General features: G+C 33.4%; 2 protein-coding genes across 2 annotated transcripts; both read left to right on the top strand.

Moving 5' to 3' along the window:
- The first annotated feature begins 21 nt into the window (after window positions 1-21).
- Window positions 22-5077, top strand: LOC144848712 (protein HTATIP2-like). The gene is made up of 7 exons (XM_078705571.1): window positions 22-106; window positions 575-819; window positions 1012-1130; window positions 1364-1474; window positions 1624-1761; window positions 2446-2507; window positions 2772-5077. Exons 2-7 carry the CDS (start codon window positions 585-587, stop codon window positions 2992-2994), a joined length of 888 nt encoding a protein of 295 aa, XP_078561697.1. The 5' UTR covers window positions 22-106; window positions 575-584; the 3' UTR covers window positions 2995-5077.
- A 3899-nt stretch (window positions 5078-8976) lies between these two features.
- Window positions 8977-17367, top strand: LOC144848380 (uncharacterized). The gene is made up of 3 exons (XM_078705106.1): window positions 8977-9097; window positions 13124-15321; window positions 15697-17367. The coding sequence occupies exons 1-3, from the start codon at window positions 9016-9018 to the stop codon at window positions 15946-15948; spliced, it is 2532 nt and encodes an 843-aa protein (XP_078561232.1). The 5' UTR covers window positions 8977-9015; the 3' UTR covers window positions 15949-17367.
- Window positions 17368-23484: the final 6117 nt, after the last annotated feature.

The raw sequence follows: 23484 nt of genomic DNA, 5'->3' as shown, positions 1-23484 counted from the left end.
CCCTCTCGCTTGAAGTACAGATGGAAAGTAGACAGTCACAGCAGCTGCAAAGTCACGCTGGGCAGACCAAATTATTTTTTGTAAAGTTTTTTATTTGATAATTAAGGTATTTTAAATTTATTTCATTCTTTTATATTTTGTACTATTAATAATCTGTCTGCACTTTAGATATTAGCTAGCAGTACACAGTGAATGTCAATCACTATGATGACCATCCACCATACGGTGATTGTGTGTGAAAACAAACAGGGAGGGACCTGGTTAGTGTGTTCACACGTATTAAACGGTAAAACAGGGTAAAGCTGCACCAAATTGGCGTAGTGTACGCCATGTGATGTAGGTACAGTATTACTATTAGTTTAGTGCGTAACTGCAAAGTGTAAGACGGGGCTAGCAAACTCTGGTGTGAGCATGCTGCTTTAAATTGAGTAATTATTTATTTTGACCAATTTTCATGTCTTTAAAGTTGTCCAACTGTGTTTAGGCCTTATCTAGGCTAAGTAATAAAATATGATTGGCAATAAAATAAGATTATGCTATAATTCTATACTAAAGTTGTTATTGTTATTTCAAGTTTAAAAGAAATGGCAGAAACCCAAGAATCGGCACCAGTAGTAGCGGCAGACAGCAACGAGGCAAAGCCATCTGAAGCAACTCAGAACACAGCTGCAGCAGCACCAGCAGAGGCTGCAAAAGAGGATACTGCCACTGGTGGTGCCACACCAGAAGCGCCAAAGAAACCTGTAAACCAGGCTCTTGTTGAAGCAATGGAGAAGTTCCGTGCCCTTGGTCAAAAGGCATATGTGTTAGGAGCCACTGGTAAAATATAAATCTACTACTACTAACTAGCCTGGAACATTTTAATCTGAAAAGTTTGATTATTTAATATTGATAATCGATTGACCACCACACGCAACACCACAAACCAAAGCTACCACACCTACTGTCCCCTCTCGCTCCTTTCACAAATTAGTGTTATTTATTTCAAAATAATTTTTTTATCTTTATCAGGCGAGGTCGGAAAGGAATTAGTAAAAGAACTTTGTAAAGCAAAGGTTTTCAGCAAAGTGATCTTGATTGGTCGAAGAGAAATTAAATATGAAGATGACCTGTACAAAGAAATTGACCTAGTAAGTATGACACTTATTCATATTCATAGCAGTAATAGGAGCAGAAAATTAAGTAATTTGACCAATCACAATCAATGGACTATCCAAACACTCGCTTGTCATTAGTCAATGTCAATCCTAATGGGAACCACATTTTAACCTGCTCACTTCCAGACCTATCCTCTTATTTTCTCTTGTGTATCAATGAAGTACAACAGTCTCATTTAAGATAATTTTGTGATTTTTCTATGCAGGAGCAAAAGATTGTTAATTTTGACGAGTTGGAAAGCAAACATGAGGAGGATTTCAAAGGATGCGATGTAGCATTCTGTTGCCTAGGAACAACAAAAGGAAAAGCTGGTGTGGTAAGAAAAATATATTAGGCCTTAGTATGCCACTAGCTCATATGCATCCAATGGAACTCTCCGAGACCAAAAAAAGTAGGCTTGTCTTGTTTAACCATGTTTTAATCCATATAATGGTCTATTATGTTTGAAGATTACTTTTGTTTCAGGAGGGATTCAAGAAGGTAGACCATGATTATGTTGTGAACTCAGCTAAGCTAGCAAAAGCAGGTGGCTGCAAGCATTTCAATCTTGTTACATCACAGGGATCTAACAAAAACAGCTACTTCTTGTACCCCAAAACAAAGGTAAAAAAAAGCAGTTATATGGAAAAACAATAGAAACAGTTCCTATTTGTGAAATAAGTAAGTTACATAACTCATGTAAAATACTATAACATGATAAGTCGAAATGGTATCTAATGACTACCATTCTAAGGATCAAAATTGTAATATTGCACATCAGGAAAATATAATCCCTTTAAGGAAAATATATTTCCCTTGTTGATGCCAAATGTTATAATTATTATAATTACACATCTAAGCAGGCAATATCTGTATAATATTAGTGACAGTGTGGATTGGTGGTTAACATTACTTATTTACCAAGATGTCTAGGTTCAAATCCTGGCTCTGCCACGCATTGTTTAAACATTGTCGGTACAGTAACTTAATATGTCGCCAATGATGAGCATGGCAATCCATTCCACTGGAAAAACAAAAAATGTTCTGCAAGTCAAAAACTTGCCATTTTTATAGGATTGGTGAAATAAAAAACAAACATAATATATATTATTAATTTAATAATACTGCATATTTGCCGTCCACGTTTGTGGTCATTGATGTATAATTTGAATGATTGATTTCATACCATTAATATTTTCTCTGGTTATTATTTTGAGATATTTGTGTGGTACAGTATGTATGAATAATGCACAAACAAAAACAAACCTATAGAGTGCTTTTTAAGTATTTTTATTTGATATTTTGTAGGGTTTGGCTGAAGAACATGTGCAGGAGTTAAGTTTCCAGCGCGTTTCCATCTATAGGCCAGGGTAAGCATTCTCATTTTAGGTTGATTCGTCTGAAATGTTCACTTTCCACCACCTAATCGCCAGCACAGCCCATATACTTTAATAATTTAAACAACATCCTTGTCTGTTTTTAACCTCTCGCTACAGCCCTGTCAAAGAGAAAACAACAAGGTCTTTTACCATCCATTTACTTACTGTAGTGAAAAGATAGAAATAGTGTGTGGGCAGATATTGTTTGGGAGAACTTATGTACAATGCTAATCTATAGTAATTCACTTTTGACAGGTTACTGCTCTGCGATCGAGAAGAAAAGCGATTTTTTGAATCAGTCTTTCACAAACTTGCGAAGCCGTTGGAATATTTCATGCCGACAGCTGGTACTGCTCCTACGGTCAGCGTTGCCAAGGCGATGATCAACAACTCAGTGACACCCAATGATAAGGCGGTTGAAATTCTGACCAATAAAGACATACGTATTCTGGCTGGTGATGTTAACCCCAGGAAATAAATTGTATTTGGTTGATTATTGCAATAGATAGTACAAGAACTAGAGGGCCGATGTGTTTGGTAATTTCGCAATACAACACACATTTCTTAAAACCTTGACATGAACATTTTATTTTTCAGTACTGAAAACGCCTCTGCTTGATTTATCTGCTAAGTAGATTCTAATATTGAATTCTGGCATGCAATAATTTGTTGCAATGGTCACACCCGATTGCACCAACATCACAACTCATTTCGATTGCATGTTTCAATCACCCATGAAATGATATCAATGCATTTCAAAAGCACTGATTAGTTGAGATCTAACCGTCAATTAAATCATAATTTATTGCAATGCGATCCTTATATACAATTCTGGATTTCTGACAAAACAACTCATATACATTCCTTTTTGTACTTTTTTGTAAACCACCAAGAAATTTGTTTGACGTTGGTTTTATAAAAATATTCCTAAATATCTGACATTTAAATTATTTGAAGAATATCCACCTCAAGTTCTAAATTTACAGTATGCCCTCTCTAGTTCTTGCATCTATTTCATATTTGACATCACAGAATCACAAAATTGGACCAAGAAATAATGAAATAATGGAACAAATTAATATACATATAGAGATGTTATAGTTATGATATACATAATGAAATTGTGTGTGTTTTACATTTATACTGTAGGAGGTAACCAGGTCAAACTTGAAATTAATGTATTCATTGGAGAGATATATATTATCATTACTGTTTATTTATTATACTCTGTATGATTATTATAATAAAGTAGAATTATGGTGGCTAAGCTATATAGTTTTTATTTAAACTGTGTTAGGTAATAAAATTAATTTATTTGTAATAGTTATTTTAATAATGGATAAAATGAAATAATTATTCTACTTATTAAAAATTATTCTATGTTGTTTTCCACCCCTGGCTAATTAAATTTTACCATCATATCAGCTTTTTTTTACAATTGCTAGCCTTTTACAAAACAAGATGTGTGATCTAAGATGTTGTATGTTTATATTAATTTGTATTTCTTTATAGTTTTCTTTTTATAACATTCAAAATTCAGACATTGCTAATTTACTGCATATAATCCTGTAATAGAATTACTGCAGTAATTGTGACACAGTTACTTAATTACGTTTACATGTTCGAAAATCTCCCACAGAAAAAAAGTGTGTGTTTAGATAATAATTTAATATAAAAATGTAGTATTGTATTGGTTGTGATGATCATATCTTAATTTATCGTAAATGTACTAGTTTAATGTTTATAATGATAAATTTGTATTAAGAGTAATTAATATCTATTGTCTTTTATGTCATAATTATGTTTCTAGTCCAAAGTAAACATAACAAATAATTCCAATACTGAATGCAATTAGTTCTTATTAATTAATAATTCTATGTGTAGATTTCAGTGTAGATTGTATATTTTGTATAGAGAATATAGTTGCTTTGTCTTTCCAATTATTTACATAGGTCTGGTAAGGGATCATGTCGAAATTATTCTACTGTTAGTTGCCCCAGTAGAATAATTTTGACATGATCCCTTATAATGTTGGTTTTCTTACTCATGATATTACTGTATTAACATGACTTGTTAACCCAGTTATGTCATTGTATGGTTTGTGATAACTAAACTTTTTTAGTGATGTAACCCTAAAAAGATATCAACTAAGTATGTTAGTTTCCAACTCCAACATTCTTCACCATAATGCGATAGCATTAAACATACTGTACCACAATACTGTACAACCTGGCCTACTATTCGTAATAGGAACCCACTAAAAAGCAGATCCAGAGGTCTGAAAAGTGAAAAGAAGCGGCGTTTAAACCCCTTTCCCAACATTTTGGAACTGCTCCTGCCCATAAGAAAAACAAAACAAAACGTGAGTGTGCCTTCTGTGGTTATACGTCACGTGGGTGTATAATCATAATAATGGTGACTCTAAAGTAAACAATGTTTCCTAAACTGAAAATAGATTAAACAAATTAGTCAATAAAATAAAATTAGAATTACAATTATATATAAAAAAGTAATTGTCGCATGCCGTGTTTACTTGTTAATAAACCATACAGTAGTGAAAATATGCTGCTATTTCATTATTTTGTCGGTTATAGACTATATAAACAATAGCTTCAACGCAGCCGTTCATGGCAATGAAGTTGAACAAAGGGTGTGCCACTCGCGATTGTTTTTGTGAAAGAAAATACGTCCTAAATATAACTTAACCTCTAAATAAGCTCTCTCCATCACCACGAAGTAACAAGAAGTTGCTCATGGGATTCGAATCGACATAGGCCTAAAAAGCCCATATTATATAAACTCGATCATTAACGAATTTTAGTCTTACGTGTCACCGAGTGCATCGGACTATTCATGTTTATTTTGTGACGTTTCATGAGGGGTCCCAAACTTATGTACGAAAACAGGCTAAATGTTCCGTGAATTGGGTTGGCCGTAATGCATTTCCTAAAGTTATTTTCACGTGTCCCCTTAGAAGAGGAATCCCCTAAATATCGGTTGGCTAAGTAGTGTTAACACATGTATTTCTCTTCGTTCGAATTGTCCCCTGAAAGAAATGTCCCAAAGAAGGGAATATATTGCATCTTGTTTTATGTTAGAAGCCTTCGGTTATTATATTTGTATTGTAATTCTTAGTTAGAAAGGTCTTATCCAATGTTATTTTCATCTTAACTAAAGGCCAAAGGGTTATATGCTGTATTCGTTTATTAGTTTCACCTTATTAGGATCGTTCAGCACTTACTTTAATATAAGTGTTTATATCCTTTTGACAGTTAGATTACTACGGTAAATCGAATCTGTTATATTCGGTCGAGACATTTTGCAACAAGAGAAAAGCAATTTGTAATAAATCAATTGTTGTTTTCTGTAACATTAACGAACTTATAATTAGGTTCTTTGGTGTTTCAAAATGTGCGTGTAAACATCACGAGAAAATTACACTTTCTAATGTATTCTATACCATCGATTGTTACATACAAAGGCGATGCACTATTATTAACATGCATTCATTATCCGGAAAAAAAATGGGGGGGGGGGATTTTTACGCGCATGCGTACGGATGTAAACCTTTATTTAAAACGCATTTTCCTTCGAATCCATTTTTAATGATTATGAGTTCGATTTTTTGGGACGCCTTTATGTTTGTTTATGTTTTTGTGTAGATGAAAGGTTTATATTCAAATATGAATTGGTAACAATTTAGAACGATTGCACCTAAATGTGCAACTCACGCATGGAAAAAAAATCGCATGCGGTTCCATAACTAACTAAATTTTTCGGTTGGATCATGAGCCTCGATCTGTCAAATATGTCTCTCGAGTTTACCAGGTTAATTCCATTGGGATAACAACTATAAGACTAGACTACTTGCGCAAACGCAGTACGGAACACAAAAACCTTCTTGTTCAATTTTTTTTAGATCCAGTATCAGGTAACGTAATTCAGAAGATACGATGATTGATAATAATTATGGCGGAGGCTGTTGATCCGATCAATTTCAAACTACTTTAAATGGACAGATACAAATACATAAATAAAAGGTTTTGTAAAACTGGTGTAATCTATTTTAATGGAAATTTAATTATCTCTACCGAAACCGTAGATTTATGAATCGAATGACCAAAGTAATTGTTTGTGAATAATAGTTTTTGATTAGCTGAAAGATATTAGAGAACCGAGTGCTCTTCTTCCCACATACTTGGCATACACATGTTGTTTGTGTGAGTTTACAGGCGCCTATATTCTTATTATTTATAATCTTAAAATATTTACTTTAAATGATAGTAATACTTGTTCATAATATATAGCGTTTCACATTATTAGGCCTACCCGGTCTTTTTTTATCAAACACGTATGGAAACATAGTCCCATAATGCAGCTAGTAATCAGCGCAATTGTTTTGACATTGTAGTCCATGGGATTTAGCTAAAAAATGACCCTTTTCTCACACAAATTGCAAGAAAAGTTTTTTTTGATGAAATGTGTTCTTTAGACCCTACTGAACACATTTATCAACGTTAGGACATTTTTCGACAACGGGAAGTAGCCTAATTTGCATAATTAAAAATGGCCGCCATTTATAATAACGTACTCTGTATCTTGGAAACCGCTAGTCACAGATACCTAATTATGGTGTCAAAATCGTTAGAATATATGTTTTTATATTCACTTTATTGAAAAAGTTTGTCCAAAAATGAATGGAAGTACTATTTCTAACATTATTGACCTTTGACCTTGAATTCTCATATCTCAGCAACCACTAATCGGAGATATACAAATTAGGGCTTAAAATGTTCATTTGTCCACCTGGGTGGAGAGAGTAAACAAGCAATGCGGAACGAGCGTTGGATTCGAACTCGACTCACGATCAGTAGTCCAACGTCCAACATACTGTGCCGCACACCCTTATACATGATACATCAGGTAAAAGGAAGTGTGTACACCATATTTGAAATATTAAAACATTTAAATATCTGCTATATTTTTTTCTTAATATAAGTTGAGACTTTATCATTGTAAGCCAAGGTTTGTGTTTATTCAGGATCGTATACATCACTTTCAAGACAAGACACAGATTCTCCAAACAAGATTAAGTTTAGCTAGATCATTGATTAAATGTAAATACACAACATGCCACCATTAATGCGTTCAGTAAAACATTAACCTATGTAATGTTTATAGAAATGTCCCCTAATGGAGATTTTGCCAATTTACCGTTACGGATACTGATTAGGCATAGTTCAAAAACAATATGTCGATGTGCAGGTATTGACTTGAAGTGACTTGTAGGCGACACGTGGGGACTTATGTGACTTGTAAATAACTTAGTGTGTTATTTGTGCGATACTACTAATTGACTTTTATAGTGTAGGTAACTTTTATATAATTTGTAGGCACTGTTGTAGTTTGTGGTATGTGACTTGTAGGTGATTTGCTAGGTCACAGGTGACTTAACTCATAGCAGGTAACTTGTAGTTACATGCAGTCGACTTGTAATTGTCTAAAAACATATTAAAATTGTTTGACTTATTTGTTGGTTGTCTGTTCCTTTTCTTATACAATCCAACACTTTAAAAGAATAATAAAATAATTAGAAAAAAAAATAATAGAGAATTATATACAAAAGTAGAACAAACAAAAAGGCCAACATAATAAGGTCATATCCATTATGGAGTTTTAGAATGAGAGTTTCCATAATCACAACCAGAAATTAAATAAAATTTACTCCCAATTTAGGCCTATTCAAATAATTTTTTAGTTTAATTTTTAACTTTAATGCACTTTGGAGAACAAATCACTAGTCAAGGAAAATAAAAACAAATAAACAATATCAACTTAATTTGCTTCTAAATTATACTGGCATCAAAATAATAACAAATGCACGCGATGTAGCTTATGGAATATTATTGTAGATTCGACCCGTTTTTCTTTTCAAGGTTTTAATTAAACTGAAGTTTAAACATGATCTATAATTTTCAAATTTGTTTTGCTAGTTTACTTGATAAAAAACGGAAATTAATGCACCCGTATTTGATTTCGTTTCATATCATACCAGCATATCACAGCCGATCCATATCGAATACCTTCACCGGCCCACTTACGTGCTTTCACGTATGCATGCTGTAATTAACTGTTGTTCGAACTAGCACAATGGTTTATATCTTTATTTATCCACCTTCATGTGCAAATGAATTGGTGAAATTGTTACACGCTTCTGTTACGATCGAGTTCCGCAAACAATCGTCACATCCTTTCTGACGCTGCTGCCAGTGACCAGGTTCATTAGCGCTATGTTACAATTATAAGCAGTCCAGACGTGTATATAAGCAATTCTCAGACAATGTTTTACTACCAGTGCGTGTAACTCTTTCGGTAAAATGAAAAAGCTCCGCTACTAGAGAATACACATTGAAGAAGATCTTTCCAGACGTACGTCGTGTAACAGACATTAACATTTCACCCAAGATATACTGTATACGTTTTAATTGTGTTAGCTGACATGAAGAGTTTAAAGTTTGATTTTTATCTAGTAGTTGGCCTATCTGTACTTTGTTCGTTCGTTACTTCGACAACAAACACTGGTAAGTAAAACCAAATTTACAATCTGATATCGGGCATGCAAAAGATCGTGGATGGAAGTTAGGGTGGTTTTGGTTGAGCTTGAAAGAAATTGAAACAAGGTCTAACCTTAAATTTAACAGTGGAACATATAGGCTGATCCAAGGTGGGGGTAAAAGAGTGTACAAGTTAGAAATAAGTTTAACTTTTAATAATACAAATTTGTCAGTGGGCCAAAATCCTTGATCCACCACTGTGGAACCCCCGTTATATATAGCTTTTAGAAGCACTAAATTTGACCTCACTCCAGTGGATGAAAACAATTTAGGTATAATAATAATAATAATTATAATCACACAAAATTTAATTATAATTTCTTTCGCTATCTCTACATTTATGTTACGTTTTTATTCGGTTTCAATATTCTTTTATTACAAGAAACTTCAGATTCCTCTTGTATCTAGTACCGTACGTGTTGATAATAGACAAAATAAATAAAAAACAAAAACATTCATAAAATCTTTTTTTCTATATTAATTTTAGTAAATTCTTTAGGTGAAAAGCAGCAGCCATTTCGTTATATCGCTAACTAAATATCAAAACATGGGATTGGATGGGAGTTCAATACAAACTAAATTATAGAGAAACTGCCGCTTGCAAGAAATACCAAATTGACTAAAGCAATAAGCATAGGTTTTATTTTCATTATAACATTAATTGATCAAGTTAGTGTTATTGACAAAGTGCACACAAACATTCCAACCATGCAAACGCGTATTAATGAGACACGTTTTGATTTACAAAGCAAAGATTTGAGGTCGGCCTAATGTTAGGGCCTACCATGTGAACCCACATTATGGAGACATTTTTGTTGGCAAAACAAAGATTTGAAGTTGTGGCTAGAGGTAGTAGGCCCAGTTAGGCCTATATACTTGATTTCTGATTATGTCAGGAAGAATGTGAGAGATTGATTTGTAATTTTTTATTTTTGTTGCTTAGTTCATAATCTTTTAAGTTTTCTGTAGATATTCGTTTTATACAATCCTGTCTTTTAACAAAAATATTCCTTGGATATTGTAGGCTAACTGAAACTTTCTCAATTTAAATGTATTATTATTAGAATCACCATGATTTATTTTAAACAAAAACCGTCATAACATTTAAAAATAGGCCTATATAGTAGGCCTAACTGAAGGATATAATCACAGTTCGAATCATAATCTACAATAAAACAGGATAGGTTACCACAATAATTCTATTATTACCGTACTCATTGCTGAATGTTACTGTAAGCAGAAACATAATAATGACTAATTTTAGTCACTTAATAGTCATTATGTACTTCTAACAGGTATAACGTGTTTGAAAGTGTTTCCTAGTGCACAGCCGTGCACTTTAACCCACCGGATATTCTACAAGCATACGGTACATTATACAAGTTGTTGTCATCTGTATACTGTATAATCACATGTCTAATAAAAAAAAAATTACAGCGGCTTTTAGTATAACCATATTCGATTTATTAGTGACTTTTACTACATAATCGCATATGTACATGTTTCGGAGTCTCCTGCTATCATTAGTGATACATAAACTGATTAACTATAGTTTATTTAACAATTAGGCCTAGGCCTACACCTGTACGATTGATTGAGTTGGTTATATGATGGAACGTGCCCGGATAAAGACAAACGTTTAAAACGAAGCAATAAAAGTATATAAACATAAAAGTTATGTTAGTCATATATGACTTGTTTATTGTTTATTATTATTAGTTTCCTACCTGTTACATTGTATAAAAGGACCTTTTTAATTTTACGATAGAAATTGCTTTTAGCGATGGGGGCCTACATAAAAATTCTCACCACAGGAAAATTTAAATAGAGAAAAATAAACAGAGAAATCCCGGTTAAAAAAAATGTATATCCAAATGTTGAACTTAGCTTAAATTATTGTTGCTGGCAAATGTCGAGAATATTCCATATAAGTTTTAAGGTAGTAGTTTAAAATATAGTTATCGTTTGGTATGTTATAGAAACAAACAGAAGTTGAATAATTTTAGATAAAACGGTTATATAAGATAATGTTGTCCCCTTTAAAATTCTATTTTGTTGAATATGCAATTGTAATGTCACATAGTTATTCCCTTTGACAAAAATTAATTGGATAGAAAAAAATATTATTACCCGAAAAAAAATAATTTAAAGCAAAAGATAGTCAATTTGTCTGTTTACTTAAATTGTCTTCATTTCTTTTATCAATTCATTGTTTTTGTTCGTTTTTTTTTCTACGGAAATGAATAACTTTATTATATTCTGATCTTATCTGATATTAATATTCATTTCATGTTTTGTTTTATGTAATCATAAATGATCACAGGAAACCCAATGAATATTAAAAAACTACTTCGTCAGGGCGTATCAAGCTTTTTGTCAGGGAAATCATGGCAATCAATGTTTTAAAACACTAATATTATACAGTAGTGTCGTATCACACACATGCGCACAAAAAATGACCGCCGCGTGCAAAAAAATATGAGCGTTTCAACGCATGCGTAACAGCAACACCTTATGTTAGTTACTGAATTGCGTCATCCCTTAATGGACTATACAATTACATACAAGTTCAATAGAGCGTCCTGTAGTTAAAATTAGTACTTAATTGTATACAGTTCGTGTCATCAATAAGTTTAACGTTTATGATACTTCCTACATTAGTGTACTGGAATGCACTTTGACCCACCGGATGTCACAAGCAATTTAGACTACCTTTCCTATGTTGTCATCTTTTATAATTAACTTTCTTATGTTGTCATCTTTTAAAAATAATCTCAGAAAGTTTAATGGAATAAAATCACAGGCGTAACTTGTAATCATTGTTCGTTTAAAATGGCAATAAGGTGTTTTATTTTCTTTGAAAATAATGTAATTATAAATGAAATGTAGCTATACCATAATATTGTTCAACAACAAATTAAAGATGTATATTGTCCCCCAAAAACATGAAAAATGAAGACTAATTAAAAAAAGACTTTAAATAGGCTATTTCGTAGTTTTAATAAAGTTAATCACTTCGTGGAAAACAAATAAAAAATATGTTTCCACTTATAAAAAGACAAAATAAAGGTTAAATTCAACCAAAACCCCTTTTTTCCCGTTAAATTACAGTTTTTCTGGTAAAATTGTTTTCGCTCCTATTCCAATATCACAACATAAGTATTCTTGATAAAAATAGATCAATAACACAAGTCGGAAGGAGTACAAATGTAGGGTATCATAATATTTTATGTAATGGAGTATACATATTTGCATGCGCTGATTTGAAATACCAACGTAAAATAATCATTCGTCATTTTGTGTGATAACAGATTTATTATCCGTGAAAGTTGTTCAACTTCAAGTATATTTGAAATTCAGTGTTCGCTTGTATGTATGTTAACTGTCAGTGTTGCGGTATTGTATCGATTTTTAAATACCAACTTTAAACAATTACTATTCTTCAAATACAATTAATTCATGTTAACAATGTTAAACTCTACTTAGCAGCGGTAGTCCTTAAATATCCAATAGAAATTGCCATCGTAATAAATTGTGTGCATAATGTGTGTTCATGAGATAACAAATTAGGAGCCTAACACAGCTGGCTAGTACTGTTCTTGACACTGTATCTAAAGTTGTCAGTATCTTGACAAATGCCGTGATTCAGAATAATACGTGTTTCACATATGACATAGACCATAACCTAATTGTTCATGATGCAGGCACCACGTGTGATAACATGAGATTCTGTAGTACGGACTTTGCCTATAATACTAGAATATTGCCATATGTGGAGATACAGCACTGTTGATAAGTGACATTTTTTAACGTACATATTCATTATTTTCCTCTCATTTGCCTACAACATTGAGTTTTAAACATCACACAGTTAACCCAAAACCAGAGATCATCCCACAAACTTAAGATTGTTTTCATGGTCAAAAATAATGATACATAATGTCTACATAAATGCATCATTTACTAATTTGTTTAATATTCTTGTTTTTTCAGCAGTAAACGTCAGGGGTCAAGATGTACTTCTTTGCCCTCAACGTCATTTCTGCGACGTGCCTGAGCGTGACCTTGATCCAAAATGCGAATGCGAAGAACGATGCTTACGCGTTGGTTCCTGCTGCATCGACTATCTCCACGAGAACAATCGATCTTTAGATACGCCTCTTGAGATGCCATCTGTCTGCGTCAAGACAACCCCGGCAGAATCGGTCTACCTTGTCAATGTTTGCAACGCCACCTGGTTTGATTCTTCCATAAAGGCTATGTGCGAGGAATCTGCAAACCCGAGCGATATTCTTAAAAACCTGCCAGTGTCTGACCCTAACGGCATCATCGATTATAAGAACGTATACTGTGCGATGTGTAACTACGTCGATAAAGAGAAGGTCATAACATGGGAAGTCACGCTACAATGCAATCAAACTTCAAATATAACAACACTTAAAAACATCGGGAACGAATGTTCTGTAGAATACAGATCACGTGCATCTTTGCCAGTGAGATGTGACATCGACGTCATTAGTTCTTGTGCAGACACGTATTCTGCGAACTCCGAAGAAGCTCGAAAGTGCCAAGGTTACTCGGCTATGGTCAATATTGGTGGAATAAAGTATAAAAATCCTCACTGTGTTTCATGTAATAATCTGGACATTGAAAACATCAACTGTTCGAGTATAGTCGATGAAGCTGGACCTAATATCGTGGGTGTTGGTGTTGGTATTGGTGGTTTTTCCCCTAAAACTAAATCGCTGTCAGTACTTTTTGATTTTTCAAGTGGCAATGACAATGTTCAAGTACGCAGTCATGATTATGTTTTTTTACCTCAAGCGAGTTCGTGCAAAAGCGACGAAATATACGACCCATTTGAAGAAATATGTCGCTCTCTAACGGCCAAACAAATATTTCCTACTTGCGAGAGCTCTTCACTATCACTTGATTTTGTGACAACAGAGAATCTGACGTCGTCAAATAATTGTCTTACAAAAAACCTCAACATAAACGAAAAGGATATTTTGAACATGACGTCTTCAAAATGCAGCAACGATAATTGTTTCAACGTGAATATGCAGATAGTTGAAGTTAACTCATCTCTACCAAGAGAATATAAATCATTGTTGGAAGAAGCATTTCTTGGTAATGACAAAGGCGGTCTCTTTTGCAACATCTCCTTCATTGAGGTGATGCACTTGTGTTACAACGTACCACGTGACACATGCTACGATACGGGTATTAACCCAGAAAGTCTAAACCAGACCTATTCTGGAATACACGATATACATTGGCGGTATAGTTTCCATTTTGATACACATAAGCAGGCATACAGTATGCCACTCGACATCCGTGTTTGCAGGAACAGCTCAACAGAGTCTAATCTAACATGCCCCCATGAAGTCCATCCAGCCAACAGTTTCCATCTGCATCCTAAGAAAACTGGTCACATTGTACATATCCATTCCGAAATCATATATGGTCCATCAAGTCACGTGTACTTAAAGAATGGAAGCATTTTAGTATGTCAACAAAATGAATACATAGAAGTTGATGGGATTGATCACGAGGCACTTCAGGGCTTCTTAACCCGAATATTTATTTCTATGTCTCTTGCAGCTTTGCTCATAACCTTCACCTTATATTGTCGATTCAAAGCGCTACGTACCTTACCTGGAAAGTCTGTTATGAACCTTATCGTTGCGTTATTCTTAGCACTTTTAATCTTCTTTTTTGGATCTGGTCAGACACAACATAGAAACATGTGCAAGACTGTTGCTATCTTGCAACATTACTTCTGGCTGGCGTCATTCTTTTGGATGAATGTCCTCTCATTTGATGTCCGCCGTACGTTTACCTTCAAGGGTTCACCGCAGAATGCTCATCGTAAACGCAACACTCTGATCTTGTATTCTGTCTATGCCTGGGGTTCGCCAGCGGTTTTCATTGGTGTCTGCTTAGCTCTTATCCAATCCTCGCTTGACCTTGATCTGTATTATGGTAACAGTGACGTCTGTATCATTGGCAATGGTACAATGAATCTCATAGCATTCGGAGGCCCAGTTGCTCTTACATTGTCAATGAACGTGGTTTTCTTTGTTATGACAGTAATTTCGATCAGGAGGACCAAACAAGTAACCAAAACGATTCAGAACAACAATACTAAAACAAAGTCGAGATTTGAAGAGCTGATCATCTATGCTAAGGTATTTTTTTCTTCGTTTAGAAATGAAAACTGTGAGACTACCGTTTAAACTTTTCTGTTGTTTATTATTATGTAAGATATTTCTGTTGATTCGATTTTTGTACTTTCTTATTCAAAAGGAAAACAAATACATCAACGAGAGTAATTTTTTCCTTCTTAACACTAATCATTTCGTGGCACTTCACCACAGTCGGAAACAGTGGGGTTATTATCAATGTTGTTGCAAAGGTTTATATTCTATAAAAAACAATATAATTTTTTAAAACCAGGAGCTTATACTTTGTTTAAAAATGAAAATTAAAAATACCATATGTAAATTAGCTTTAAAAATGTTTCCAATGAATATTATTTAGAATTTTGATCTTTTTGCTTTCAGTTGTCAACATTAATGGGTATGTCGTGGATCCTTGGGTTCCTTGCAGCAATTACCGGCTCAACTGTCATCTGGTACGTGTATGTTGTTGTTAACTCCTTACAGGGTGTATTTTTCTTTGTGTTTTTTGTGTGCAATCAACGTGTATTTAAGCTTATGAAAGGCGGAACCAACCGAACGTCATCCAACAAGACCAGGTCTACTGATTACAAATCTGGACAGTCGGATCGAGAAGTTTCGGTCAAGAAGAAATGAGTTGTAAACCTGACTAAAAATGATAATCCAAAGTTACTTTGATCAACGAGGGCCTTACACTGAAACGTTTGTTACTGGCAGAAGTGTAATTGCAAGTTACTGGTGATCATCGTGGAGAGTACTGTACGTTATTTGGTGTGCGTAGCTACTGATTAATGGTTGTAATATTCATCGCATTATGTTTAGTAAAACTTACTGTGAATGTTATTACTTAGCGTAATAAGTTAATTTCCATCGCAATTAATGTTCATTTTTATTAGCGTGGTAATGTAACCATAATTTGCTTGAATATTACAGTAGTCCATTGGGACACCCTTATCCAGGGGACACAATTAACTATTAAGGTGACATTGATGTTCATAGAATATTTGATGTACCGTAAAGTATCTTGTTCAAAATGTATTTATACACCCGGTCTTAAAATTGTCTTTATTATAAGAAACAGACATGTGCAATCACAGTGAATACAGTAGCGCGAAAGGCCAGCGAAGTAGACACAGTATCCAGGAATTGCTTCATGTTGAAGGGAGGATAAGAAATTCACAAAACTCTATTTTAGGCCTAAGTGGAAAAAACATAATAATTCTATCATAAAATTATGACATACCTCCAGGTTAATGATTGCAAGTTACAGTAACAGTAAATCATGTGTTACAACGTTAACTAACCCCGGATGTGCACTCTACGCGTGTGATGTATTACCGTACTATATTGTTTGGTCAGACGTTTGGTATAATCGATGGTAATAGGTTGTTTATAAGTGTACGCAAGATCTTGATCGTAAATTTTCATTTTAAATCTTATTGTAGTAACTGTAGGTGTTGATAGTTTAGTTACTACAGCATTAAATGCCATTTTATTTCCTGCCGAGTGATGCGCTGATTGTATTAAATTACCCAGAAAGTGAGTGGCGACTATCGTAATCCCGGGAATTTTAAAAGGAAGCAGAATCGTACATACCAAAGTCTCTCCTCATCGGTCGGATTTTATGTTTTGTTACAAAATTCACTTATGCGTATTAATTATTGTAAGAATAAGGCATCTTATTTAATTCCATTGACCGATTCGTTCGATCGGTTAGCGTACAATTCTGTAATTGCGAGCTATACAGTGTATAAACTATAATATGCATGTTAAACGTCATGTATGGTAATGACTTGTATTATTAGTCTAAGGAAACCCCATAAACAGAATTGCAAAACTTACGGAAAACTTCAAGAGCGGGAACAGCTTTGCATACAGGTTGAAAGAATAGGTTTATACACTTCTTATTCTGAGATTGTGTAAGCCTATACCATAATATACTGCCTACAGCGATTGTTTCTTCCCCTTCAAACAGCACAATGGTATATATCTACTGTTTTAGTACAGATAGTTTTGTATATACTGTAGGCCCAATGTATAACTGTGTATTTAACGTCTGTGTATAGTTCTAAATTAAATTATTAAAATTGTTTGGTTGTAATTTATTGTAGTTGATTGAACATTTTTTGGAGAGCGTGCGCATCCAGGAATGACTTAAAATTAGGACAAGCATACATTATGCTGTATGTTTTTGTCAAATGAGTTTTCTTCAGCTTATCTGTTTCTTGAATAATGTGATTGGCAAGCACTACAGTTTGATTACACATTAACTTTCTTACTTTAAATTAATTATTATACCTTTCGGTTTTGATACTCTAGAGTAAACAAAAGATAATTCTTATTCTGATAATAGTTCTTAAAATAGAAATAAATTACGTCAGAGACTGCATGTTTGAAAACATAAACAATATACTCAAGTATAATAAATAGAGGAAACGATTTACTGCAAGATAAAAGTTAATGAAGCCGGTTTTCTTCCTACCGTACTCTATATAGACAATTAGTATTATGAAAGTATACCACTTGAAGTGGATAACCAGTGGCGTCATGGCTTTTCTGATTAATATTATTTGTAATATTTTCTATAAATTTGTCCAATATATTTTTCAGTTTATTGCCTCTAAAAGGGGAACAGTATGCCTATATTATTATTTTGCTATAAGCCAACGTTACTGCATGAATGGAATCGCTAATCACACCTCGATAATGAATCATAACAAAACTAAAGTATTGAGAAAGTAAAAAAATAGCCACATATCCTAGTATACACAAATAAAATATAAAATCCATTATGTCATGCTTAATCTAATAATCCTAATCCACACAAGATATTGATTGAGTGAACTTGAAATTACCCACAGTGTTACTCGTCACTCACTGAGACTACTACTATTTGAGTTTGGTATAAACTTTTAATAAACCGCTGATGGCGCTAATTTGTGTTTTGTTTAAATATTCAAAACTTTACTCCAATTAGGCCTACTATAGCAGATTAAATTGTGCCCAGTATGTGCCAGATAGTTGTAGTGTATTTGCTAGGCTTACGTTCTGTACGGTATATTTATTGAAGTTTAGGATGAACAAAAATACAACTGAAAAATGCACCACGTCTGTCTCAGGTGTGAGTCTGAAATTTGTTTATCTTTTGTGGAGCAACATTCACAAAATCATGCAATATTCAAACTAAATTCAAAATGATATTTCAATTCAACACTTTTTAAGATACGATAATAAATACAATTTAAACGTGAATATGCAAATAAGCTTTAACATAATTACACATCAGATTTGTTTTTACAGGTACAAATATTTTCATCTTCTCAAATTCCTATTTATGTAAGTAATATATAATAATAATTATCATATCAGTAGTAGAGTAATATAAAACAAAAAAATAAATATATTTTAAGTTCTAAGACAGGCCTAGATTTTAACTAATTGCGATAAACACAAGACCTAATATTTGTAACCAATGCGTTTCGTGTAAAAATATAGCCACAGTTATGTTAAGCCTTACAAAACCCCATGCATTGTTCAGGTGAATTACATTAGTCACCTGCCTAGATTATAACGATTAAACACATTGAATGGTTTTTTCCATTTTTAGGTTAAGGGGTGCATCAGGTAATCTGGGTTAGTCTCAAAACCACAACGTTAAAAATAATCCTACTAAAATTCAATACAATTCAGTCACTTTCGTTGGTTTTCTATACTAAATTATAATCATCATACGCCTAACGTTTGTGTACTGCATTGAAGATAAAGAAGTAAGAAACTAACAGAGAGTGCGGAGAGGATTTACTCATCTAAAGATCTTAGGTAAAAAATACGTCATTGGGCTATACATAGGCAGTGGTGGACCGAAAAGTTCACGAATCATGTAAAAAGGAATGACAAATCAAATAAAAACCAAACCAAATTAAGGATGCCCTAAGTACAAATAGGAAATGTAAACTAATTATTTTTTCCCAAAAAAGCCAGTATAACTGAGTGAAGAGTGTCTGACCTGTCTCAATCTCAAGCATAGCTACGTATTCACCTCCCTAACCTAATTTAAGAGCCTGTCCTAGAGGTTACAGAGACAGTACGGTCAAATGGTGGAAGCCTAAACAATTAATAAATATTTTGAATCGAATATTTATTTATTTTATTGGGTTAGTTTTTTTTAATCGATCTTTGTAGCAAATATTTTTAATCTTTATTCCACAACAAGTGACACGCTTCTCTGAATCAGTGATAACATCATGATTTGCGCCTATGACTATTTATACATCTTAATCCAGTTGTTAAGGCCTAATGACCATGTGGCATTACTAAATATGGACTTAATCAGTGAAAGGCAGTCGAATGAGAAACTCCAAACAAAGGTGGTATTAGTCACAAACTGTGGTGGAGTAGGTAGCAACTGGGTGGTCAGACTCGCGACTCTTTATAAATAGAAATTGTTACATAATTTGTGACCTCATTGGGATCACCGTGCTTTGTTATAACTTACTATAAATAGTAAGGGCTAAACGTCTGAGTACCTGTAGTAAGTTTGGAACGAAGTTATCCTGATTGAGAAGAAGTAAAAACAGAAGACCAACCATGGTAGCTAAACGGGTGAGTGAAGACGTTTTGTTTTTACTAAAAGAAGACTATTCGACTAGTCCAGTTTTATTCAAGGACTATAGATATAGTCAAGAATGCTGTTTCAACATTAGCCTGGACCAAATCCAGATTTAGTTAAAGTTAAAATTAGTCCGCTTTCAAGAATACGTGACAAAGAGACTGGGCAGTGCCAAATACATACAACATAGGGAAAATATCCACATTCAATAAACAATTTTCATAGTTTCTGAAAACATAACTTCTTATGGATATGTTCAATTCTCACTTGAAGGCAACGCAACAACGTACAATTAGTTGGACCACTGGTGACACTGGCTAGGTTAAACTATTTGCGTTTCATGTACGTAGTGTTTACTTTGGTTGCGTTTCTAGTGAGAACCAAGCTTGTATCAGTAGCGTAAACTTTCTCCGAACTGAAAACGTTTTAACGACTTGAAATACTACTATAGGCTTACTAATTATTTTGCCAGTAACTATCTGTGTAATACCCAAGATACTGTACATTGCATTGCACAGGTTACGGTATATGCATTAGGCCTACCTCTATGGATTTGCTATTATTTTTTCCTATATGTTGAACAATGCGGTTTATTTATTAATGAATATGGTTTAATAGAAATAATTCGGAATTATGTCTTTATAAAGTCAAATTTTGAAAATTCTATCGAAAAACTGCATTTTCTATTTGAATACATACAAAGCATAGTTGGGAAGCCAGAAAGTGGTTACCTGCACTCTCTCGCAAACTATGCAAACAATGTTTTTTTTTCAATACAAATCAAATTGTTGCTGTTAGCCGAAAAAACCAAAACGAAGTTGGTGTCACAATTCTCAGATATACATATTTCTATTCACTTTAATGGACAACGTTTGCCAAACATGACCGTTAAACTTTATTTTTGACCATTGTTCAAGAAAATGGCCATATTAATATCTCAGCACTCTAGCAATATATATATTTATATTTGCTCTAATGCAACAGAAATACACAAAATGTTTCAAAACATCTTATTTTGACATTTAACCTATAGCCGGTAAAAACATTTTTGCGTGGAGCACATTTATATTTTTAATAACTAGCGAATATTTGTCTTGCTTAATATCAGTGACTGTTGTGTGAGTATGGTATATACTATGGATACTTTGTATCGAAAGTCCTAAGTAGATACAAAATTCTATTCATTATAATGAATAACATGACAGTTAAATCTCTCATCACCAAGATCATTATTAATATTTAGTATAATTACAATCTAAACTAATCATTGTTTAACAATTTTGAAAGAACTCCGGGTTATGAATGACAAATGCTATACAGTATACTATTACATATTTTTAAACCATACTTGAACAATGAAATCAAATCAAAGTAACCGTAGTATGACTATGTATTATGTTATAAAGACAATTGTTTTTACTCGTCCTCCTTTTAGTTGGAATCACTAACTTATAATAATTTATAACTAATACTAATTAAGAAGCTTACCATATTTGTTATGACATTGCACAGTGAACATTAAACATCATACTACTCAGTATATGTGATTTTAATTAAAACTAAAAATTAATAATTTAACAATTCTAAAGAACTTCGGCTTGTAGAGACGTGTGGAGACTTTCCCTATCCATAAATTAAAAGTATTAGTGTTCAAGAATTGAGAAGGTTGATACGATTGTACTAACTAAAAGGTTGTGACCTGGTTGCTAAATACTGTATTTCTATAGCCATTTTCTTGATCAGTGGTCATGATATGTCTTTTGGCACTTGTTCATTAGAGTGATATCAATATGTGTTTTTTAACATTTTGTGTATTTCTATTGTATTAGAGTAAATATAAATATATATTTTGCGAGTAATTTGAGACTAAAATTATAACTTTCTGTCTAGTGGTTGCTGATATATTGATATGGCTATTTTCTTGACTAATGGTCAAAAATACGTCAATAGAAATATGTATCTTCCGAGTATTTTTGACACCATCTACGACCATATTCGCCCAGCAATTTCTGAGATATAAAAAGTGTGCTTCAAGCCAAAAATGTTTGTGCCGTCTATATGTCAAAGGTCAAAAATTAGGGGTTTATTGACAGTTTTATGATTTTTGTTACATTAGAACAAATATAAACATATACTTTGCGAGTAACTTGAGACCACAATTATCACATTCTGACCAGTGGTTGATGAGATATTCATATGGCCAGTTTCTTGACCAGTGGTCAGAAAGAGGTTTCTGTCCACTTTTGGGAAAAGTTGCTCATTAGAATGAATAGAAATATGGGTCTTCTGAGTAGTTTGGCACAATATTCCAATTCCAATACGCACAGTCTTAACTTTTACCATAATGACCTTTTGGCCACTGTACTAACCAAGCCAACAGCAAATAATTTATTTGTATTGATACAAGGAAGCAACAAAACATTGTTAACACAGTTTGCTAGAGGGTGCAGGTAACCCCGTTCTGGCTCCCCAAACTATCAGTTTTGTTTTCTAGTTAAACATTTTGTTTTCAATCTTTGCTTTACAGTATGATGCGACTGCTTCATTAATTCTTGCTATTATCATTTGTTGTTCAGGTATGTTTTTCAAATTCCAGTTCAGAAAGTGAAAGTTTATAGATTACGTACTAAAATATTTAGAAAATACTATAAAACAGTAAGTTTAATATTGGTTCGTCGATTAAAGTAAATTATTGGATAAAAAACCCCATAATTAACCGATAAACTGCCTGTGTAAACGGGGTTTAAACGATTCCATTTGAGAAAAATTAATCCGATAATTATCTCATTCAAATCGGATAATTATCGGATAAAATGCGATAATTTGTAGCCTTTGACCTGGCAGACAAATTGTTGCGTTGCGATTGATCTGGTTGTTTTGGTAATAACTGATCATGCGCACTTTTTCGGTTAAAAAATTAACCGATAATTTTGTTTTGGCTGCGGAAACACGACCATATTGGAAACAGAGTAAAATTGGGATTAGACCCCCCACTGTCCGCAGTACATAACTTGACACAAACAGGGACGATCTTTCTTGATCGGGAACACGCGTTGTACATCACGGTACCAATGACTTAACGTTCAATCCGAAGAACGACGCAATGGGAGAAAATCATGTCAACATAGACCAGGTTTCGATCACGCCTTAACATCACGCCCAATTCGATTTTTTGCCCTTACAGTTTTACTTTTAATAAGAAAAACAATAATACGTTTTAATACCGATTCGGCATACCAATGCTTAAATCAGTTCGGGTAGGCTTATCTTATCTTATAATCTGTTTGGTAAAGAACCTTCACAAAAAGTAAATGGAACAAAATAAGGTGTTATTCTTAATCCAATAAATACCTAGTGGAAACACACACTTGTGTCAAAACCTTTGAATTCAGAAAGCAATCATAATCAGTGAGGTTTATGTGGTTTAGAAACAGTAAGACTTAATAATAGTATATCCTGTTATTACCAGTTTAACAAGGTGTGAGTTTAAATTAATCATAATTTCTACGTTTGTGAACTTTTGACATCCGTTAGTTAGCTACTGTATCCTAGTAAAACGGTAT

The sequence above is a fragment of the Antedon bifida genome, chromosome 7, assembly GCF_963402885.1.
Source record: "Antedon bifida chromosome 7, ecAntBifi1.1, whole genome shotgun sequence".
Taxonomy (NCBI): Eukaryota; Metazoa; Echinodermata; class Crinoidea; order Comatulida; family Antedonidae; genus Antedon; species Antedon bifida.
Note: the sequence above shows the minus strand (reverse complement) of the source record. Positions and strands in the feature narration are given on the sequence as shown.

Bases quoted from the DNA above. Each gene is read 5' to 3' on its own strand.
- LOC144848712 (XM_078705571.1), top strand. From the start codon at position 585: ATGGCAGAAACCCAAGAATCGGCACCAGTAGTAGCGGCAGACAGCAAC. The intron at 1,475-1,623 runs GTAAGAAAAATA...CTTTTGTTTCAG, and splicing joins CAAAAGGAAAAGCTGGTGTG to GAGGGATTCAAGAAGGTAGA. The intron at 1,762-2,445 runs GTAAAAAAAAGC...GATATTTTGTAG, and splicing joins TCTTGTACCCCAAAACAAAG to GGTTTGGCTGAAGAACATGT.
- LOC144848380 (XM_078705106.1), top strand. From the start codon at position 9,016: ATGAAGAGTTTAAAGTTTGATTTTTATCTAGTAGTTGGCCTATCTGTA. The intron at 9,098-13,123 runs GTAAGTAAAACC...TTGTTTTTTCAG, and splicing joins TACTTCGACAACAAACACTG to CAGTAAACGTCAGGGGTCAA. The intron at 15,322-15,696 runs GTATTTTTTTCT...TTTTGCTTTCAG, and splicing joins AGCTGATCATCTATGCTAAG to TTGTCAACATTAATGGGTAT.